Here is a 20,000-nt window from a genome sequence, read left to right as displayed (position 1 = left end):
GCAATGCGGAGAGCTGGGCTCGAACCCAGCGTCTCCTGCATTGGTGGTGAGCGCCTTGCCCACTGCACCACCTAGCCAGATAATCCTCTCTTTCTCTGATTTTTCTCTGTTTTCTCCTTGTCCCAATTTTAGTCGTTGTGCCAAATCCCCCCCCCTCCCCTACCTGGTTGTTGTGCGCATGTTCTCCTACTGGTCGGTACAAGGGAACCCTGAAGTATCTGCACGCTTCCTCCGACACGTGCGGCGACAGCCAGTGGCTCTCTTCTCACCTGGCAGCGAGGGCTCTCATTGGTGAAGCGTAACGCGTGGGAGGTCACGCTGCCTTCATCAAGTCCTGCCTCCGCTGAGCAGGCGCCCAGACCTGACCTGTAGGCGTCGCTGTCCACAACGCCAGATTCCCACCCATGACTTGCCCTCCCCCTAACCCAGCCAAACGGGTTAGTATAGCGATCAGCCCAAGCCTCAAGCAATGAGATATGCTGTTTTTTAATCGTTATTTTTTTTATTAGCGATTTCCATTCATATTTCATCAATCTAGCCTCACGTTACCACTGGCACTCTCTCTGAGCTCGAATTGGGAAAATACCGCCCCCTATCGTCTCTCCGGATGGTACTGCACTCCATTGGATTGGACTGAATGAAACGCATGGGAAAAAAATAGTCCGGATTCCACATTTTACTTATCAGGCATCTATTGCAGTCATTGCCCACCATCAGAACAGCATGGAATATGTCTTTCGACCACCCAGCGTTGGATCAATAAACGCGATCCATATTTGGAATGGCGATCAGGAATTGGAATAATCTTTTTGAAGAACATCTGACCTGAGGTAAGGAATCTATTTTACCAGTCTTGGGATAATCAGAACTGTTTTCACCTATATATCAACGTGTCCCGTGTGTGTGTGTGTGTGTGTGTGTGTGTGTGTGTGTGTGTGTGTGTGTGTGTGTGTGTGTGTGTGTGTGTGTGTGTGTGTGTGTGTGTGTGTGTGTGTGTGTGTGTGTGTGTGTGTGTGTGTGTGTGTGTGTGTGTGTGTGTGTGTGTGTGTGTGTGTGTGTGTGTGTGTGTGTGTGTGTGTGCGATCAGGAAATAAGATAATCGATTTTCCAGCCCGCTTCTATAGCGTGCATATGTACACATATACTATCGATAATCTAGCGTTTATTTGAAAACGATTCATAAATAGGGCGAAAAATGTCAACGTGTTTTGTGTATTCTCTGTCTGTCTGTCTGTCTGTCTGTCTGTCTGTCTGTCTGTCTGTCTGTCTGTCTGTCTGTCTGTCTGTCTAACTGTCTGTCTGTCTGTCTCTCTGTCTGTCTGTCTGTCTGTCTGTCTGTCTGTCTGTCTGTCTGTCTGTCTGTCTGTCTGTCTGTCTGTCTGTCTGTCTGTCTGTCTGTCTGTCTAACTGTCTGTCTGTCTGTCTGTCTCTCTGTCTGTCTGTCTGTCTGTCTCTCTGTCTGTCTGTCTGTCTGTCTGTCTGTCTAACTGTCTCTCTGTCTCTCTCTCAGGTTCAGCGCCTCCAGCAGAAGCTACACATCATGACGGAGATGTACCAAGACAACGAGCTGAAGCTACACAGGTACACACTGCTGACTACACACTGACTACACACTAACTACACACTGACTACACTGCTGACTACACACTGCTGACTACACACTGACTACACACTGACTACACACTGACTACACACTGACTACACACTGACTACACACTGACTACACACTGACTACACACTGACTACACACTGACTACACACTGACTACACACTAACTACACACTGACTACACACTGACTACACACTGACTACACACTGACTACACACTGACTACACACTGCTGACTACACACTGACTACACACTGACTACACACTGACTACACACTGCTGACTACACACTAACTACACACTGACTACACACTAACTACACACTGACTACACACTGACTACACACTGACTACACACTGACTACACACTGCTGACTACACACTGACTACACACTGACTACACACTGACTACACACTGACTACACACTGACTACACACTGACTACACACTGACTACACACTGACTACACACTGACTACACACTGACTACACACTGCTGACTACACACTGACTACACACTGACTACACACTGACTACACACTGACTACACACTGACTACACACTGACTACACACTGACTACACACTGACTACACACTGACTACACACTGACTACACACTAACTACACACTGCTGACTACACACTAACTACACACTGACTACACACTGACTACACACTAACTACACACTGACTACACACTGACTACACACTAACTACACACTGACTACACACTGACTACACACTGACTACACACTAACTACACACTGACTACACACTAACTACACACTGCTGACTACACACTAACTACACACTGACTACACACTGACTACACACTAACTACACACTGACTACACACTGACTACACACTGACTACACACTGACTACACACTAACTACACACTGCTGACTACACACTAACTACACACTGACTACACACTGACTACACACTAACTACACACTGACTACACACTAACTACACACTGACTACACACTGACTACACACTGACTACACACTGACTACACACTGACTACACACTGACTACACACTGACTACACACTAACTACACACTGACTACACACTGACTACACACTGACTACACACTGACTACACACTGACTACACACTGACTACACACTGACTACACACTGACTACACACTGACTACACACTGACTACACACTGCTGACTACACACTAACTACACACTGACTACACACTGACTACACACTGACTACACACTGACTACACACTGACTACACACTGACTACACACTGCTGACTACACACTAACTACACACTGACTACACACTGACTACACACTAACTACACACTAACTACACACTGACTACACACTGACTACACACTGACTACACACTGCTGACTACACACTGACTACACACTGACTACACACTGACTACACACTGACTACACACTGACTACACACTGCTGACTACACACTGACTACACACTAACTACACACTAACTACACACTGACTACACACTGACTACACACTAACTACACACTGACTACACACTGACTACACACTGACTACACACTGACTACACACTGACTACACACTGACTACACACTGCTGACTACACACTGACTACACACTGACTACACACTAACTACACACTGACTACACACTGACTACACACTGACTACACACTGACTACACACTAACTACACACTGCTGACTACACACTGACTACACACTAACTACACACTGACTACACACTGCTGACTACACACTGACTACACACTGCTGACTACACACTGACTACACACTGACTACACACTGACTACACACTGACTACACACTGACTACACACTGACTACACACTGACTACACACTAACTACACACTAACTACACACTGACTACACACTGACTACACACTGACTACACACTAACTACACACTGACTACACACTGACTACACACTGACTACACACTGCTGACTACACACTGACTACACACTAACTACACACTGACTACACACTAACTACACACTGACTACACACTGCTGACTACACACTGACTACACACTGACTACACACTGACTACACACTGACTACACACTGACTACACACTGCTGACTACACACTGACTACACACTGACTACACACTGACTACACACTGACTACACACTGACTACACACTGCTGACTACACACTGACTACACACTGACTACACACTGACTACACACTGACTACACACTGCTGACTACACACTGACTACACACTGACTACACACTAACTACACACTGACTACACACTGACTACACACTGACTACACACTGACTACACACTGACTACACACTGACTACACACTGACTACACACTACTGACTACACACTGCTGACTACACACTGACTACACACTGACTACACACTGACTACACACTGACTACACACTAACTACACACTGACTACACACTGCTGACTACACACTGACTACACACTGACTACACACTGACTACACACTGACTACACACTGACTACACACTAACTACACACTGCTGACTACACACTAACTACACACTGACTACACACTGACTACACACTGACTACACACTGACTACACACTGACTACACACTAACTACACACTGACTACACACTGACTACACACTGACTACACACTGCTGACTACACACTGACTACACACTGCTGACTACACACTGAATGCAGTCCAACCAAGCAGATAGAGAACAGACGGATATAATACACCAGTCATACTGTACTACAATACAAAAACTAGCTCATGGATTGTTTATGGCGAACAGGTGTGTTTTAAGCATGGCCTTAAAGGTCTGTACAATACAGTACAGCTCAATACACACAATTGTTAAGGGGCTGCAGACCAGAGAAAGACTTTCGTCTTGTTTACATCAGGGTCCCCCATTTTCTATTCATAATGAATTGTAAGTAAGGGTGCAATTAGCACCGTGCAATCCATTCTGTGTGGATCTAGCCCACAGTGTTATTGCAATCATGACAGAAATCTACCATTAGAACACATGTTTCAGGAGGAATTATAACTACATAGGTACATATAGTGGTGATGATGGTTATTGTGATGATGATGATGATGATGGGTGTGTTTAGGATGCTGACGGTAGAGGAGAAGGAGAGATTGCAGAAAGAAGAGAAGCTGACTAAAGCAGACAGAAACATCTCTCTGGCCATGGAGGAGCTCAATAACTACAGGTAACAGATCAATAACTACAGGTAACAGATCAATAACTACAGGTAACAGATCAATAACTACAGGTAACAGATCAATAACTACAGGTAACACCTCAATAACTACAGGTAACACCTCAATAACTACAGGTAACAGATACCTCAATAACTACAGGTAACACCTCAATAACTACAGGTAACACCTCAATAACTACAGGTAACAGATCAATAACTACAGGTAACAGATCAGTAACTACAGGTAACAGATCAGTAACTACAGGTAACAGATCAATAACTACAGGTAACAGATCAGTAACTACAGGTAACAGATCAATAACTACAGGTAACAGATCAGTAACTACAGGTAACACCCAAGTAACTTACAAATTTAGTTTAAAGAACGAGAGGTGACGTATAATTTAAGAAGAGCACTCAATTTCAAACAGCCTAGAGCTCGAACCACTCAGACTTGGTCTTTGTTTTTGAATTAGGGGGGTAGGTTGTTCTATAAGCCATCTGGCTTCAAACCTATCCTTTTCACTTGTTTATTTGTAAACATTTAGACAAATATTTGTTTATTGTTTATTTGTAAACATTCTAAATAAAGAATTAATTAATTCATAAATAACTAGGAATGATGTTGTTAATGTCCCTTCAGACATCGAGCCGAGGACATGGAGGAGGAGCTGGAGAAAACCAAGCAGTGCTACCAGACGCAGATATCTTCCCAGGAGAAGAAGGCTAATAACAACTGGGTCAGTAGGGTACTGTTGTTGGGGCGCTCGTCTTATTATGTAGTGTTGTTCCTTTATCTTATTATGTAGTGTTGTTCCTTTATCTTATTATGTAGTGTTGTTCCTTTATCTTATTATATAGTGTTGTTCCTTTATCTTATATAGTGTTGTTCCTTTATCTTATTATATAGTGTTGTTCCTTTATTATATAGTGTTGTTCCTTTATCTTATTATATAGTGTTGTTCCTTTATTATATAGTGTTGTTCCTTTATCTTATTATATAGTGTTGTTCCTTTATCTTATTATGTAGTGTTGTTCCTTTATCTTATTATGTAGTGTTGTTCCTTTATCTTATTATATAGTGTTGTTCCTTTATCTTATTATATAGTGTTGTTCCTTTATCTTATTATATAGTGTTGTTCCTTTATCTTATTATGTAGTGTTGTTTCTTTATCTTATTATATAGTGTTCCTTTATCTTATTATATAGTGTTGTTCCTTTATCTTATTATATAGTGTTGTTCCTTTATCTTATTATATAGTGTTGTTCCTTTATCTTATTATGTAGTGTTGTTCCTTTATCTTATTATATAGTGTTGTTCCTTTATCTTATTATATAGTGTTGTTCCTTTATCTTATTATATAGTGTTGTTCCTTTATCTTATTATGTAGTGTTGTTCCTTTATCTTATTATATAGTGTTGTTCCTTTATCTTATTATGTAGTGTTGTTCCTTTATCTTATTATATAGTGTTGTTCCTTTATCTTATTATATAGTGTTGTTCCTTTATCTTATTATGTAGTGTTGTTCCTTTATCTTATTATGTAGTGTTGTTCCTTTATCTTATTATATAGTGTTGTTCCTTTATCTTATTATGTAGTGTTGTTCCTTTATCTTATTATATAGTGTTCCTTTATCTTATTATATAGTGTTGTTCCTTTATCTTATTATGTAGTGTTGTTCCTTTATCTTATTATATAGTGTTGTTCCTTTATCTTATTATATAGTGTTGTTCCTTTATCTTATTATATAGTGTTGTTCCTTTATCTTATTATATAGTGTTGTTCCTTTATCTTATTATATAGTGTTCCTTTATCTTATTATATAGTGTTGTTCCTTTATCTTATTATGTAGTGTTGTTCCTTTATCTTATTATATAGTGTTGTTCCTTTATCTTATTATATAGTGTTGTTCCTTTATCTTATTATATAGTGTTGTTCCTTTATCTTATTATATAGTGTTGTTCCTTTATCTTATTATATAGTGTTGTTCCTTTATCTTATTATATAGTGTTGTTCCTTTATCTTATTATCTGTTGTTGTTCCTTTATCTTATTATGTAGTGTTGTTCCTTTATCTTATTATGTAGTGTTGTTCCTTTATCTTATTATATAGTGTTGTTCCTTTATCTTATTATATAGTGTTGTTCCTTTATCTTATTATATAGTGTTGTTCCTTTATCTTATTATATAGTGTTGTTCCTTTATCTTATTATCTGTTGTTGTTCCTTTATCTTATTATATAGTGTTGTTCCTTTATCTTATTATATAGTGTTGTTCCTTTATCTTATTATATAGTGTTGTTCCTTTATCTTATTATATAGTGTTGTTCCTTTATCTTATTATGTAGTGTTGTTCCTTTATCTTATTATATAGTGTTGTTCCTTTATCTTATTATATAGTGTTGTTCCTTTATCTTATTATATAGTGTTGTTCCTTTATCTTATTATGTAGTGTTGTTCCTTTATCTTATTATGTAGTGTTGTTCCTTTATCTTATTATATAGTGTTGTTCCTTTATCTTATTATATAGTGTTGTTCCTTTATCTTATTATATAGTGTTGTTGCTTTATCTTATTATATAGTGTTGTTCCTTTATCTTATTATATAGTGTTGTTCCTTTATCTTATTATGTAGTGTTGTTCCTTTATCTTATTATGTAGTGTTGTTCCTTTATCTTATTATATAGTGTTGTTCCTTTATCTTATTATGTAGTGTTGTTCCTTTATCTTATTATGTAGTGTTGTTCCTTTATCTTATTATATAGTGTTGTTCCTTTATCTTATTATATAGTGTTGTTCCTTTATCTTATTATATAGTGTTGTTCCTTTATCTTATTATGTAGTGTTGTTCCTTTATTATGTAGTGTTGTTCCTTTATCTTATTATATAGTGTTGTTCCTTTATCTTATTATATAGTGTTGTTCCTTTATCTTATTATGTAGTGTTGTTCCTTTATCTTATTATATAGTGTTGTTCCTTTATCTTATTATATAGTGTTGTTCCTTTATCTTATTATATAGTGTTGTTCCTTTATCTTATTATATAGTGTTGTTCCTTTATCTTATTATATAGTGTTGTTCCTTTATCTTATTATATAGTGTTGTTCCTTTATCTTATTATGTAGTGTTGTTCCTTTATCTTATTATGTAGTGTTGTTCCTTTATCTTATTATGTAGTGTTGTTCCTTTATCTTATTATATAGTGTTGTTCCTTTATCTTATTATATAGTGTTGTTCCTTTATCTTATTATATAGTGTTGTTCCTTTATCTTATTATGTAGTGTTGTTCCTTTATCTTATTATGTAGTGTTGTTCCTTTATCTTATTATATAGTGTTGTTCCTTTATCTTATTATATAGTGTTGTTCCTTTATCTTATTATATAGTGTTGTTCCTTTATCTTATTATGTAGTGTTGTTCCTTTATCTTATTATGTAGTGTTGTTCCTTTATCTTATTATATAGTGTTGTTCCTTTATCTTATTATATAGTGTTGTTCCTTTATTATGTAGTGTTGTTCCTTTATCTTATTATATAGTGTTGTTCCTTTATCTTATTATATAGTGTTGTTCCTTTATCTTATTATATAGTGTTGTTCCTTTATTATGTAGTGTTGTTCCTTTATCTTATTATATAGTGTTGTTCCTTTATCTTATTATGTAGTGTTGTTCCTTTATCTTATTATATAGTGTTGTTCCTTTATCTTATTATATAGTGTTGTTCCTTTATCTTATTATATAGTGTTGTTCCTTTATCTTATTATATAGTGTTGTTCCTTTATCTTATTATATAGTGTTGTTCCTTTATCTTATTATGTAGTGTTGTTCCTTTATCTTATTATATAGTGTTGTTCCTTTATCTTATTATATAGTGTTGTTCCTTTATCTTATTATATAGTGTTGTTCCTTTATCTTATTATATAGTGTTGTTCCTTTATCTTATTATATAGTGTTGTTCCTTTATCTTATTATATAGTGTTGTTCCTTTATCTTATTATGTAGTGTTGTTCCTTTATCTTATTATATAGTGTTGTTCCTTTATCTTATTATATAGTGTTGTTCCTTTATCTTATTATATAGTGTTGTTCCTTTATCTTATTATATAGTGTTGTTCCTTTATCTTATTATATAGTGTTGTTCCTTTATCTTATTATATAGTGTTGTTCCTTTATCTTATTATATAGTGTTGTTCCTTTATCTTATTATGTAGTGTTGTTCCTTTATCTTATTATGTAGTGTTGTTCCTTTATCTTATTATGTAGTGTTGTTCCTTTATCTTATTATATAGTGTTGTTCCTTTATCTTATTATATAGTGTTGTTCCTTTATCTTATTATATAGTGTTGTTCCTTTATCTTATTATATAGTGTTGTTCCTTTATCTTATTATATAGTGTTGTTCCTTTATCTTATTATATAGTGTTGTTCCTTTATCTTATTATGTAGTGTTGTTCCTTTATCTTATTATGTAGTGTTGTTCCTTTATCTTATTATGTAGTGTTGTTCCTTTATCTTATTATGTAGTGTTGTTCCTTTATCTTATTATGTAGTGTTGTTCCTTTATCTTATTATATAGTGTTGTTCCTTTATCTTATTATATAGTGTTGTTCCTTTATTATGTAGTGTTGTTCCTTTATCTTATTATGTAGTGTTGTTCCTTTATCTTATTATATAGTGTTGTTCCTTTATCTTATTATATAGTGTTGTTCCTTTATTATGTAGTGTTGTTCCTTTATCTTATTATATAGTGTTGTTCCTTTATCTTATTATGTAGTGTTGTTCCTTTATCTTATTATATAGTGTTGTTCCTTTATCTTATTATATAGTGTTGTTCCTTTATCTTATTATATAGTGTTGTTCCTTTATCTTATTATATAGTGTTGTTCCTTTATCTTATTATATAGTGTTGTTCCTTTATCTTATTATGTAGTGTTGTTCCTTTATCTTATTATGTAGTGTTGTTCCTTTATCTTATTATATAGTGTTGTTCCTTTATCTTATATAGTGTTGTTCCTTTATCTTATTATATAGTGTTGTTCCTTTATTATATAGTGTTGTTCCTTTATCTTATTATATAGTGTTGTTCCTTTATTATATAGTGTTGTTCCTTTATCTTATTATATAGTGTTGTTCCTTTATCTTATTATGTAGTGTTGTTCCTTTATCTTATTATGTAGTGTTGTTCCTTTATCTTATTATATAGTGTTGTTCCTTTATCTTATTATATAGTGTTGTTCCTTTATCTTATTATCTAGTGTTGTTCCTTTATCTTATTATGTAGTGTTGTTCCTTTATCTTATTATGTAGTGTTGTTCCTTTATCTTATTATGTAGTGTTGTTCCTTTATCTTATTATATAGTGTTGTTCCTTTATCTTATTATATAGTGTTGTTCCTTTATCTTATTATGTAGTGTTGTTCCTTTATCTTATTATATAGTGTTGTTCCTTTATCTTATTATGTAGTGTTGTTCCTTTATCTTATTATGTAGTGTTGTTCCTTTATCTTATTATATAGTGTTGTTCCTTTATCTTATTATATAGTGTTGTTCCTTTATCTTATTATATAGTGTTGTTCCTTTATCTTATTATATAGTGTTGTTCCTTTATCTTATTATATAGTGTTGTTCCTTTATCTTATTATATAGTGTTGTTCCTTTATCTTATTATATAGTGTTGTTCCTTTATCTTATTATGTAGTGTTGTTCCTTTATCTTATTATATAGTGTTGTTCCTTTATCTTATTATGTAGTGTTGTTTCTTTATCTTATTATATAGTGTTCCTTTATCTTATTATATAGTGTTGTTCCTTTATCTTATTATATAGTGTTGTTCCTTTATCTTATTATATAGTGTTGTTCCTTTATCTTATTATGTAGTGTTGTTCCTTTATCTTATTATATAGTGTTGTTCCTTTATCTTATTATATAGTGTTGTTCCTTTATCTTATTATATAGTGTTGTTCCTTTATCTTATTATGTAGTGTTGTTCCTTTATCTTATTATATAGTGTTGTTCCTTTATCTTATTATGTAGTGTTGTTCCTTTATCTTATTATATAGTGTTGTTCCTTTATCTTATTATATAGTGTTGTTCCTTTATCTTATTATGTAGTGTTGTTCCTTTATCTTATTATGTAGTGTTGTTCCTTTATCTTATTATATAGTGTTGTTCCTTTATCTTATTATGTAGTGTTGTTCCTTTATCTTATTATATAGTGTTCCTTTATCTTATTATATAGTGTTGTTCCTTTATCTTATTATGTAGTGTTGTTCCTTTATCTTATTATATAGTGTTGTTCCTTTATCTTATTATATAGTGTTGTTCCTTTATCTTATTATATAGTGTTGTTCCTTTATCTTATTATATAGTGTTGTTCCTTTATCTTATTATATAGTGTTCCTTTATCTTATTATATAGTGTTGTTCCTTTATCTTATTATGTAGTGTTGTTCCTTTATCTTATTATATAGTGTTGTTCCTTTATCTTATTATATAGTGTTGTTCCTTTATCTTATTATATAGTGTTGTTCCTTTATCTTATTATATAGTGTTGTTCCTTTATCTTATTATATAGTGTTGTTCCTTTATCTTATTATATAGTGTTGTTCCTTTATCTTATTATCTGTTGTTGTTCCTTTATCTTATTATGTAGTGTTGTTCCTTTATCTTATTATGTAGTGTTGTTCCTTTATCTTATTATATAGTGTTGTTCCTTTATCTTATTATATAGTGTTGTTCCTTTATCTTATTATATAGTGTTGTTCCTTTATCTTATTATATAGTGTTGTTCCTTTATCTTATTATCTGTTGTTGTTCCTTTATCTTATTATATAGTGTTGTTCCTTTATCTTATTATATAGTGTTGTTCCTTTATCTTATTATATAGTGTTGTTCCTTTATCTTATTATATAGTGTTGTTCCTTTATCTTATTATGTAGTGTTGTTCCTTTATCTTATTATATAGTGTTGTTCCTTTATCTTATTATATAGTGTTGTTCCTTTATCTTATTATATAGTGTTGTTCCTTTATCTTATTATGTAGTGTTGTTCCTTTATCTTATTATGTAGTGTTGTTCCTTTATCTTATTATATAGTGTTGTTCCTTTATCTTATTATATAGTGTTGTTCCTTTATCTTATTATATAGTGTTGTTGCTTTATCTTATTATATAGTGTTGTTCCTTTATCTTATTATATAGTGTTGTTCCTTTATCTTATTATGTAGTGTTGTTCCTTTATCTTATTATGTAGTGTTGTTCCTTTATCTTATTATATAGTGTTGTTCCTTTATCTTATTATGTAGTGTTGTTCCTTTATCTTATTATGTAGTGTTGTTCCTTTATCTTATTATATAGTGTTGTTCCTTTATCTTATTATATAGTGTTGTTCCTTTATCTTATTATATAGTGTTGTTCCTTTATCTTATTATGTAGTGTTGTTCCTTTATTATGTAGTGTTGTTCCTTTATCTTATTATATAGTGTTGTTCCTTTATCTTATTATATAGTGTTGTTCCTTTATCTTATTATGTAGTGTTGTTCCTTTATCTTATTATATAGTGTTGTTCCTTTATCTTATTATATAGTGTTGTTCCTTTATCTTATTATATAGTGTTGTTCCTTTATCTTATTATATAGTGTTGTTCCTTTATCTTATTATATAGTGTTGTTCCTTTATCTTATTATATAGTGTTGTTCCTTTATCTTATTATGTAGTGTTGTTCCTTTATCTTATTATGTAGTGTTGTTCCTTTATCTTATTATGTAGTGTTGTTCCTTTATCTTATTATATAGTGTTGTTCCTTTATCTTATTATATAGTGTTGTTCCTTTATCTTATTATATAGTGTTGTTCCTTTATCTTATTATGTAGTGTTGTTCCTTTATCTTATTATGTAGTGTTGTTCCTTTATCTTATTATATAGTGTTGTTCCTTTATCTTATTATATAGTGTTGTTCCTTTATCTTATTATGTAGTGTTGTTCCTTTATCTTATTATGTAGTGTTGTTCCTTTATCTTATTATATAGTGTTGTTCCTTTATCTTATTATATAGTGTTGTTCCTTTATTATGTAGTGTTGTTCCTTTATCTTATTATATAGTGTTGTTCCTTTATCTTATTATATAGTGTTGTTCCTTTATCTTATTATATAGTGTTGTTCCTTTATTATGTAGTGTTGTTCCTTTATCTTATTATATAGTGTTGTTCCTTTATCTTATTATGTAGTGTTGTTCCTTTATCTTATTATATAGTGTTGTTCCTTTATCTTATTATATAGTGTTGTTCCTTTATCTTATTATATAGTGTTGTTCCTTTATCTTATTATATAGTGTTGTTCCTTTATCTTATTATATAGTGTTGTTCCTTTATCTTATTATGTAGTGTTGTTCCTTTATCTTATTATATAGTGTTGTTCCTTTATCTTATTATATAGTGTTGTTCCTTTATCTTATTATATAGTGTTGTTCCTTTATCTTATTATATAGTGTTGTTCCTTTATCTTATTATATAGTGTTGTTCCTTTATCTTATTATATAGTGTTGTTCCTTTATCTTATTATGTAGTGTTGTTCCTTTATCTTATTATATAGTGTTGTTCCTTTATCTTATTATATAGTGTTGTTCCTTTATCTTATTATATAGTGTTGTTCCTTTATCTTATTATATAGTGTTGTTCCTTTATCTTATTATATAGTGTTGTTCCTTTATCTTATTATATAGTGTTGTTCCTTTATCTTATTATATAGTGTTGTTCCTTTATCTTATTATGTAGTGTTGTTCCTTTATCTTATTATGTAGTGTTGTTCCTTTATCTTATTATGTAGTGTTGTTCCTTTATCTTATTATATAGTGTTGTTCCTTTATCTTATTATATAGTGTTGTTCCTTTATCTTATTATATAGTGTTGTTCCTTTATCTTATTATATAGTGTTGTTCCTTTATCTTATTATATAGTGTTGTTCCTTTATCTTATTATATAGTGTTGTTCCTTTATCTTATTATGTAGTGTTGTTCCTTTATCTTATTATGTAGTGTTGTTCCTTTATCTTATTATGTAGTGTTGTTCCTTTATCTTATTATGTAGTGTTGTTCCTTTATCTTATTATGTAGTGTTGTTCCTTTATCTTATTATATAGTGTTGTTCCTTTATCTTATTATATAGTGTTGTTCCTTTATTATGTAGTGTTGTTCCTTTATCTTATTATGTAGTGTTGTTCCTTTATCTTATTATATAGTGTTGTTCCTTTATCTTATTATATAGTGTTGTTCCTTTATTATGTAGTGTTGTTCCTTTATCTTATTATATAGTGTTGTTCCTTTATCTTATTATGTAGTGTTGTTCCTTTATCTTATTATATAGTGTTGTTCCTTTATCTTATTATATAGTGTTGTTCCTTTATCTTATTATATAGTGTTGTTCCTTTATCTTATTATATAGTGTTGTTCCTTTATCTTATTATATAGTGTTGTTCCTTTATCTTATTATGTAGTGTTGTTCCTTTATCTTATTATGTAGTGTTGTTCCTTTATCTTATTATATAGTGTTGTTCCTTTATCTTATTATATAGTGTTGTTCCTTTATCTTATTATATAGTGTTGTTCCTTTATCTTATTATATAGTGTTGTTCCTTTATTATATAGTGTTGTTCCTTTATTATATAGTGTTGTTCCTTTATCTTATTATATAGTGTTGTTCCTTTATTATATAGTGTTGTTCCTTTATCTTATTATATAGTGTTGTTCCTTTATCTTATTATGTAGTGTTGTTCCTTTATCTTATTATATAGTGTTGTTCCTTTATCTTATTATGTAGTGTTGTTCCTTTATCTTATTATATAGTGTTGTTCCTTTATCTTATTATGTAGTGTTGTTCCTTTATCTTATTATATAGTGTTGTTCCTTTATCTTATTATATAGTGTTGTTCCTTTATCTTATTATATAGTGTTGTTCCTTTATCTTATTATATAGTGTTGTTCCTTTATCTTATTATATAGTGTTGTTCCTTTATCTTATTATGTAGTGTTGTTCCTTTATCTTATTATGTAGTGTTGTTCCTTTATCTTATTATGTAGTGTTGTTCCTTTATCTTATTATATAGTGTTGTTCCTTTATCTTATTATATAGTGTTGTTCCTTTATCTTATTATATAGTGTTGTTCCTTTATCTTATTATGTAGTGTTGTTCCTTTATCTTATTATGTAGTGTTGTTCCTTTATCTTATTATATAGTGTTGTTCCTTTATCTTATTATATAGTGTTGTTGCTTTATCTTATTATATAGTGTTGTTCCTTTATCTTATTATATAGTGTTGTTCCTTTATCTTATTATGTAGTGTTGTTCCTTTATCTTATTATATAGTGTTGTTCCTTTATCTTATTATATAGTGTTGTTCCTTTATCTTATTATGTAGTGTTGTTCCTTTATCTTATTATGTAGTGTTGTTCCTTTATCTTATTATGTAGTGTTGTTCCTTTATCTTATTATGTAGTGTTGTTCCTTTATCTTATTGTATAGTGTTGTTCCTTTATTATGTAGTGTTGTTCCTTTATCTTATTATGTAGTGTTGTTCCTTTATCTTATTATGTAGTGTTGTTCCTTTATCTTATTATGTAGTGTTGTTCCTTTATCTTATTATGTAGTGTTGTTCCTTTATCTTATTATATAGTGTTGTTCCTTTATCTTATTATATAGTGTTGTTCCTTTATCTTATTATGTAGTGTTGTTCCTTTATCTTATTATATAGTGTTGTTCCTTTATCTTATTATATAGTGTTGTTCCTTTATCTTATTATGTAGTGTTGTTCCTTTATCTTATTATATAGTGTTGTTCCTTTATCTTATTATATAGTGTTGTTCCTTTATCTTATTATATAGTGTTGTTCCTTTATCTTATTATATAGTGTTGTTCCTTTATCTTATTATATAGTGTTCCTTTATCTTATTATGTAGTGTTGTTCCTTTATCTTATTATATAGTGTTGTTCCTTTATCTTATTATGTAGTGTTGTTCCTTTATCTTATTATGTAGTGTTGTTCCTTTATTATGTAGTGTTGTACCTTTATTATGTAGTGTTGTACCTTTATCTTATTATGTAGTGTTGTTCCTTTATCTTATTATCTGTTGTTGTTCCCTTATTATTGTTGTGTTCTCAGCTCGCGTCCCGAGCAGCGGACAGAGAACTAGCAGAGACCAGGAGAGAGAACGCCCTGCTCAGACAGAAGTGAGTTTAATATTAATACTGCCCCTAACCCTAACTCTGCTGAAACAGAATTATGATATTACTATATACCGGTAGTATATATTAGTAGACATAGTAGCAAAGTACACAATAGTAACAAATAGTGGTTGTACTGGGCAGCTCCTGGTCAACAGTGTCAGACTGTCGTTGTACTGGGCAGCTCCTAGTGGTCAACAGTGTCAGACTGTGGTTGTACTGGGCAGCTCCTAGTGGTCAACAGTGTCAGACTGTGGTTGTACTGGGCAGCTCCTAGTGGTCAACAGTGTCAGACTGTGGTTGTACTGGGCAGCTCCTAGTGGTCAACAGTGTCAGACTGTGGTTGTACTGGGCAGCTCCTAGTGGTCAACAGTGTCAGACTGTGGTTGTACTGGGCAGCTCCTAGTGGTCAACAGTGTCAGACTGTGGTTGTACTGGGCAGCTCCTAGTGGTCAACAGTGTCAGACTGTGGTTGTACTGGGCAGCTCCTAGTGGTCAACAGTGTCAGACTGTGGTTGTACTGGGCAGCTCCTAGTGGTCAACAGTGTCAGACTGGTTGTACTGGGCAGCTCCTAGTGGTCAACAGTGTCAGACTGTGGTTGTACTGGGCAGCTCCCAGATGGTACAGTAACAGTAACTGTACGAGTGTGAAGCAGCGCGTTGCTTAACCCTTTCACTGCCACACGACAGAAGGTTAACCCTTTACTATCACACAACCGACGGCGATGCTCCATCATTAGCATCATTAGCTCCGCATCCTCCGATGCTAATGATGGAGCATCGCTGTCGTGTGGCAGGGATGGGGTTAAAAAGAGCAGACATGTATAACACCCAGCATGCACTGGGACATAATGGAAATACTGCACTTGGTTTAGAACGAGGTGTGGCGCCTAGGTACTGTGTACGGAGGATCACAATACACTAGGGGTGTCACGATGCATAGATGAATCTATTTGAAATGCATAGATTTGAATATGTTAGAATCGATTATAATCGAAATTAATCAAAAAAGAAAAAAAAGATTTCTTATTTTTTTTAATGTTTTTTTTTTGTGTGTATTGTTTTTATTGACCTATAGTCCATTCATGCTGAGTGAATCAGTTCCCCCAGCCACATTTGTGTATTAAATTTTTTTTCGGGAATTAACTGATTTATCGAAAATTCATTGAATCGAATCGTTGCATCGTTACGTGTGTGTGTGTGTGTGTGTGTGTGTGTGTGTGTGTGTGTGTGTGTGTGTGTGTGTGTGTGTGTGTGTGTGTGTGTGTGTGTGTGTGTGTGTGTGTGTGTGTGTGTGTGTGTGTGTGTGTGTGTGTGTGTGTGTGTGTGTGTGTGTGTGTGTGTCTCTCTGTGCAGGTTGACAGACACACAGTTTAAACTGGATGCTATAGATAAAGACCCGTACGCCCTGGAGAAGCTGGCCAGACCACTGCCTTTCAGAGGTTAGTACACACACTCACACACACACACACACACACACACACACACACACACACACACGCACACGCACACGCACGCACACACACACACACACACACACACACTACCTCTCAGAGGTTAGTACACACCAGGGCTGCTGTACCCAATGTCATGTTTTAACATTCGAAGCTTCTATTGAAGTATTCGAATGTCTTGTCGTCATATTTATTTAATTTTTTTATATCCTCAAACTAAATCCTCAATTTGAATAAAGTGATTAATCTGATTTAGTCTTTTTTTATTTTTATTAAATCAACTTTCTTTATTAATGAATATAACTCGTCGGTTTCGTCAACATAGATAATCTAATAAGGGCACGGTTGGTACGAAAGTGATGGTGACGTCTTATAGTATAATATTATAATATTAGTGTCGCCTAAACTTTAACTGCAACTGTGAAGAAAACCCCCATTGGTTTAAACAGAATGAATAGACACATAAAAATATATTTATTTTTTTAATAAAAAATAAGAAATTCGATTGTCAACATTATGATCGAAGCTTCCTTAGAACACCTTTCAGAGGTGTTCTAATCAATGCATCAATAATGTTCAAATGAAAGGTAATACAAATTTTAGACGTTATTGTTCATAACAGACTATTTGATTTTTGGGGCAAGTAGAACATGAACAGAACACGCAAACAACAGCACTGTGGCCCCCTCAATAACCATAATATCACCATACACAATACTGTGGCCCCCTCAATAACCATAATATCACCATACACAATACTGTGGCCCCTCAATAACCATAATATCACCATACACAATACTGTGGCCCCCTCAATAACCATAATATCACCATACACAATACTGTGGCCCCTCAATAACCATAATATCACCATACACAATACTGTGGCCCCCTCAATAACCATAATATCACCATACACAATACTGTGGCCCCTCAATAACCATAATATCACCATACACAATACTGTGGCCCCCTCAATAACCATAATATCACCATACACAATACTGTGGCCCCTCAATAACCATAATATCACCATACACAATACTGTGGCCCCCTCAATAACCATAATATCACCATACACAATACTGTGGCCCCCTCAATAACCATAATATCACCATACACAATACTGTGGCCCCCTCAATAACCATAATATCACCATACACAATACTGTGGCCCCCTCAATAACCATAATATCACCATACACAATACTGTGGCCCCCTCAATAACCATAATATCACCATACACAATACTGTGGCCCCCTCAATAACCATAATATCACCATACACAATACTGTGGCCCCCTCAATAACCATAATATCACCATACACAATACTGTGGCCCCCTCAATAACCATAATATCACCATACACAATACTGTGGCCCCCTCAATAACCATAATATCACCATACACAATACTGTGGCCCCCTCAATAACCATAATATCACCATACACAATATCTGCGATAGTCAATATATTCCAAGAAATCACAATATCTGTGTAACTGAAGAAGAAGAAATAACCATAAAAAGGCAAAAAGCTGGAATTATGTATTTATTCACAGAATTGACATGAAGGCCTATCGGATTCTTTAGTGTGCATCACAAACTGGCAGAATGCTAATTTCTTCTTGTCCTTAAACCCAAATTATGATGAGTTAGACTGTTATGTACACACGGTTACTGCATGTTATCTTAGTATGATGAAGAGTTAGACTGTTATGTACACACGGTTACTGCATGTTATCTTAGTATGATGAAGAGTTAGACTGTTATGTACACACGGTTACTGCATGTTATCTTAGTATGATGAAGAGTTAGACTGTGGTTTACACACGGTTACTGCATGTTATCTTAGTATGATGAAGAGTTAGACTGTTGTTTACACACGGTTACTGCATATTATCTTAGTCCATATGATGAAGAGTTAGACTGTTGTTTACACACGGTTACTGCATATTATCTTAGTCCATATGATGAAGAGTTAGACTGTTGTTTACACACGGTTACTGCATGTTATCTAGGGCTGGGCGATAAAACGATAACTATCGCGATAAATTATTTCCTCGAAATAAACATGAAACGTGGTCGCAAAGTTTCGATATATCGATTTTCCAAGCTTGGATATGAGCACACGCACTAACAACCAATCAGTGAAGGAGATGGCCGACAGCGAAGGAGACCCGCGCTGCACCTCTGGGTAGAGAGGTAGGACTCCAGTAGTAAACAAGGCTGGCTAGGATAATTAGCTTGCACGCCGCTATTTTATAGTTTACGTGCCGAGTGGGTGTGTGGCGTGAATTCTGAGGCCATGGTTATAGTAGTGTGGGGTATGCGGTGGACGTCGTTGCAATGTATTGGGGCTGAATGGAGTATTTTAGGGTGATATTTAGTACATTGTCATGGGATACACCGCTTGCTCTGGCTAACTGCTAACGTGCGCGGACTGATGACGACATCAACTCGAGACATTCGCAGCAGCAAAACAAGTCTATTAATAGCCCGTCCATCGGCGCCGGGCATAAGAAGTTAATTAAACTTGACAGACATTATA

General features: G+C 33.5%; 1 protein-coding gene across 1 annotated transcript in view; it reads left to right on the top strand.

Annotated features, from left to right (window-relative positions):
* LOC311223883 (melanoma inhibitory activity protein 2-like) overlaps nucleotides 1-20,000 on the top strand; it is an 85,183-nt gene that overhangs the window by 35,976 nt on the left and 29,207 nt on the right. The window contains exons 11-15 of the mRNA XM_084308645.1: nucleotides 1,511-1,581; nucleotides 4,708-4,809; nucleotides 5,444-5,540; nucleotides 15,940-16,007; nucleotides 17,358-17,443. Coding sequence (XP_084164771.1) covers nucleotides 1,511-1,581; nucleotides 4,708-4,809; nucleotides 5,444-5,540; nucleotides 15,940-16,007; nucleotides 17,358-17,443 — 424 coding nt within the window. The remainder of the gene's footprint in view (nucleotides 1-1,510; nucleotides 1,582-4,707; nucleotides 4,810-5,443; nucleotides 5,541-15,939; nucleotides 16,008-17,357; nucleotides 17,444-20,000) is intronic.

This window comes from Notolepis coatsorum (genome assembly GCF_963971535.1).
Source record: "Notolepis coatsorum genome assembly, chromosome: 2".
NCBI lineage: Eukaryota > Metazoa > Chordata > Actinopteri > Aulopiformes > Paralepididae > Notolepis > Notolepis coatsorum.
The sequence above is the reverse complement of the archived record's forward strand: the minus strand, read 5'-3'. Positions and strand labels throughout refer to the sequence as shown.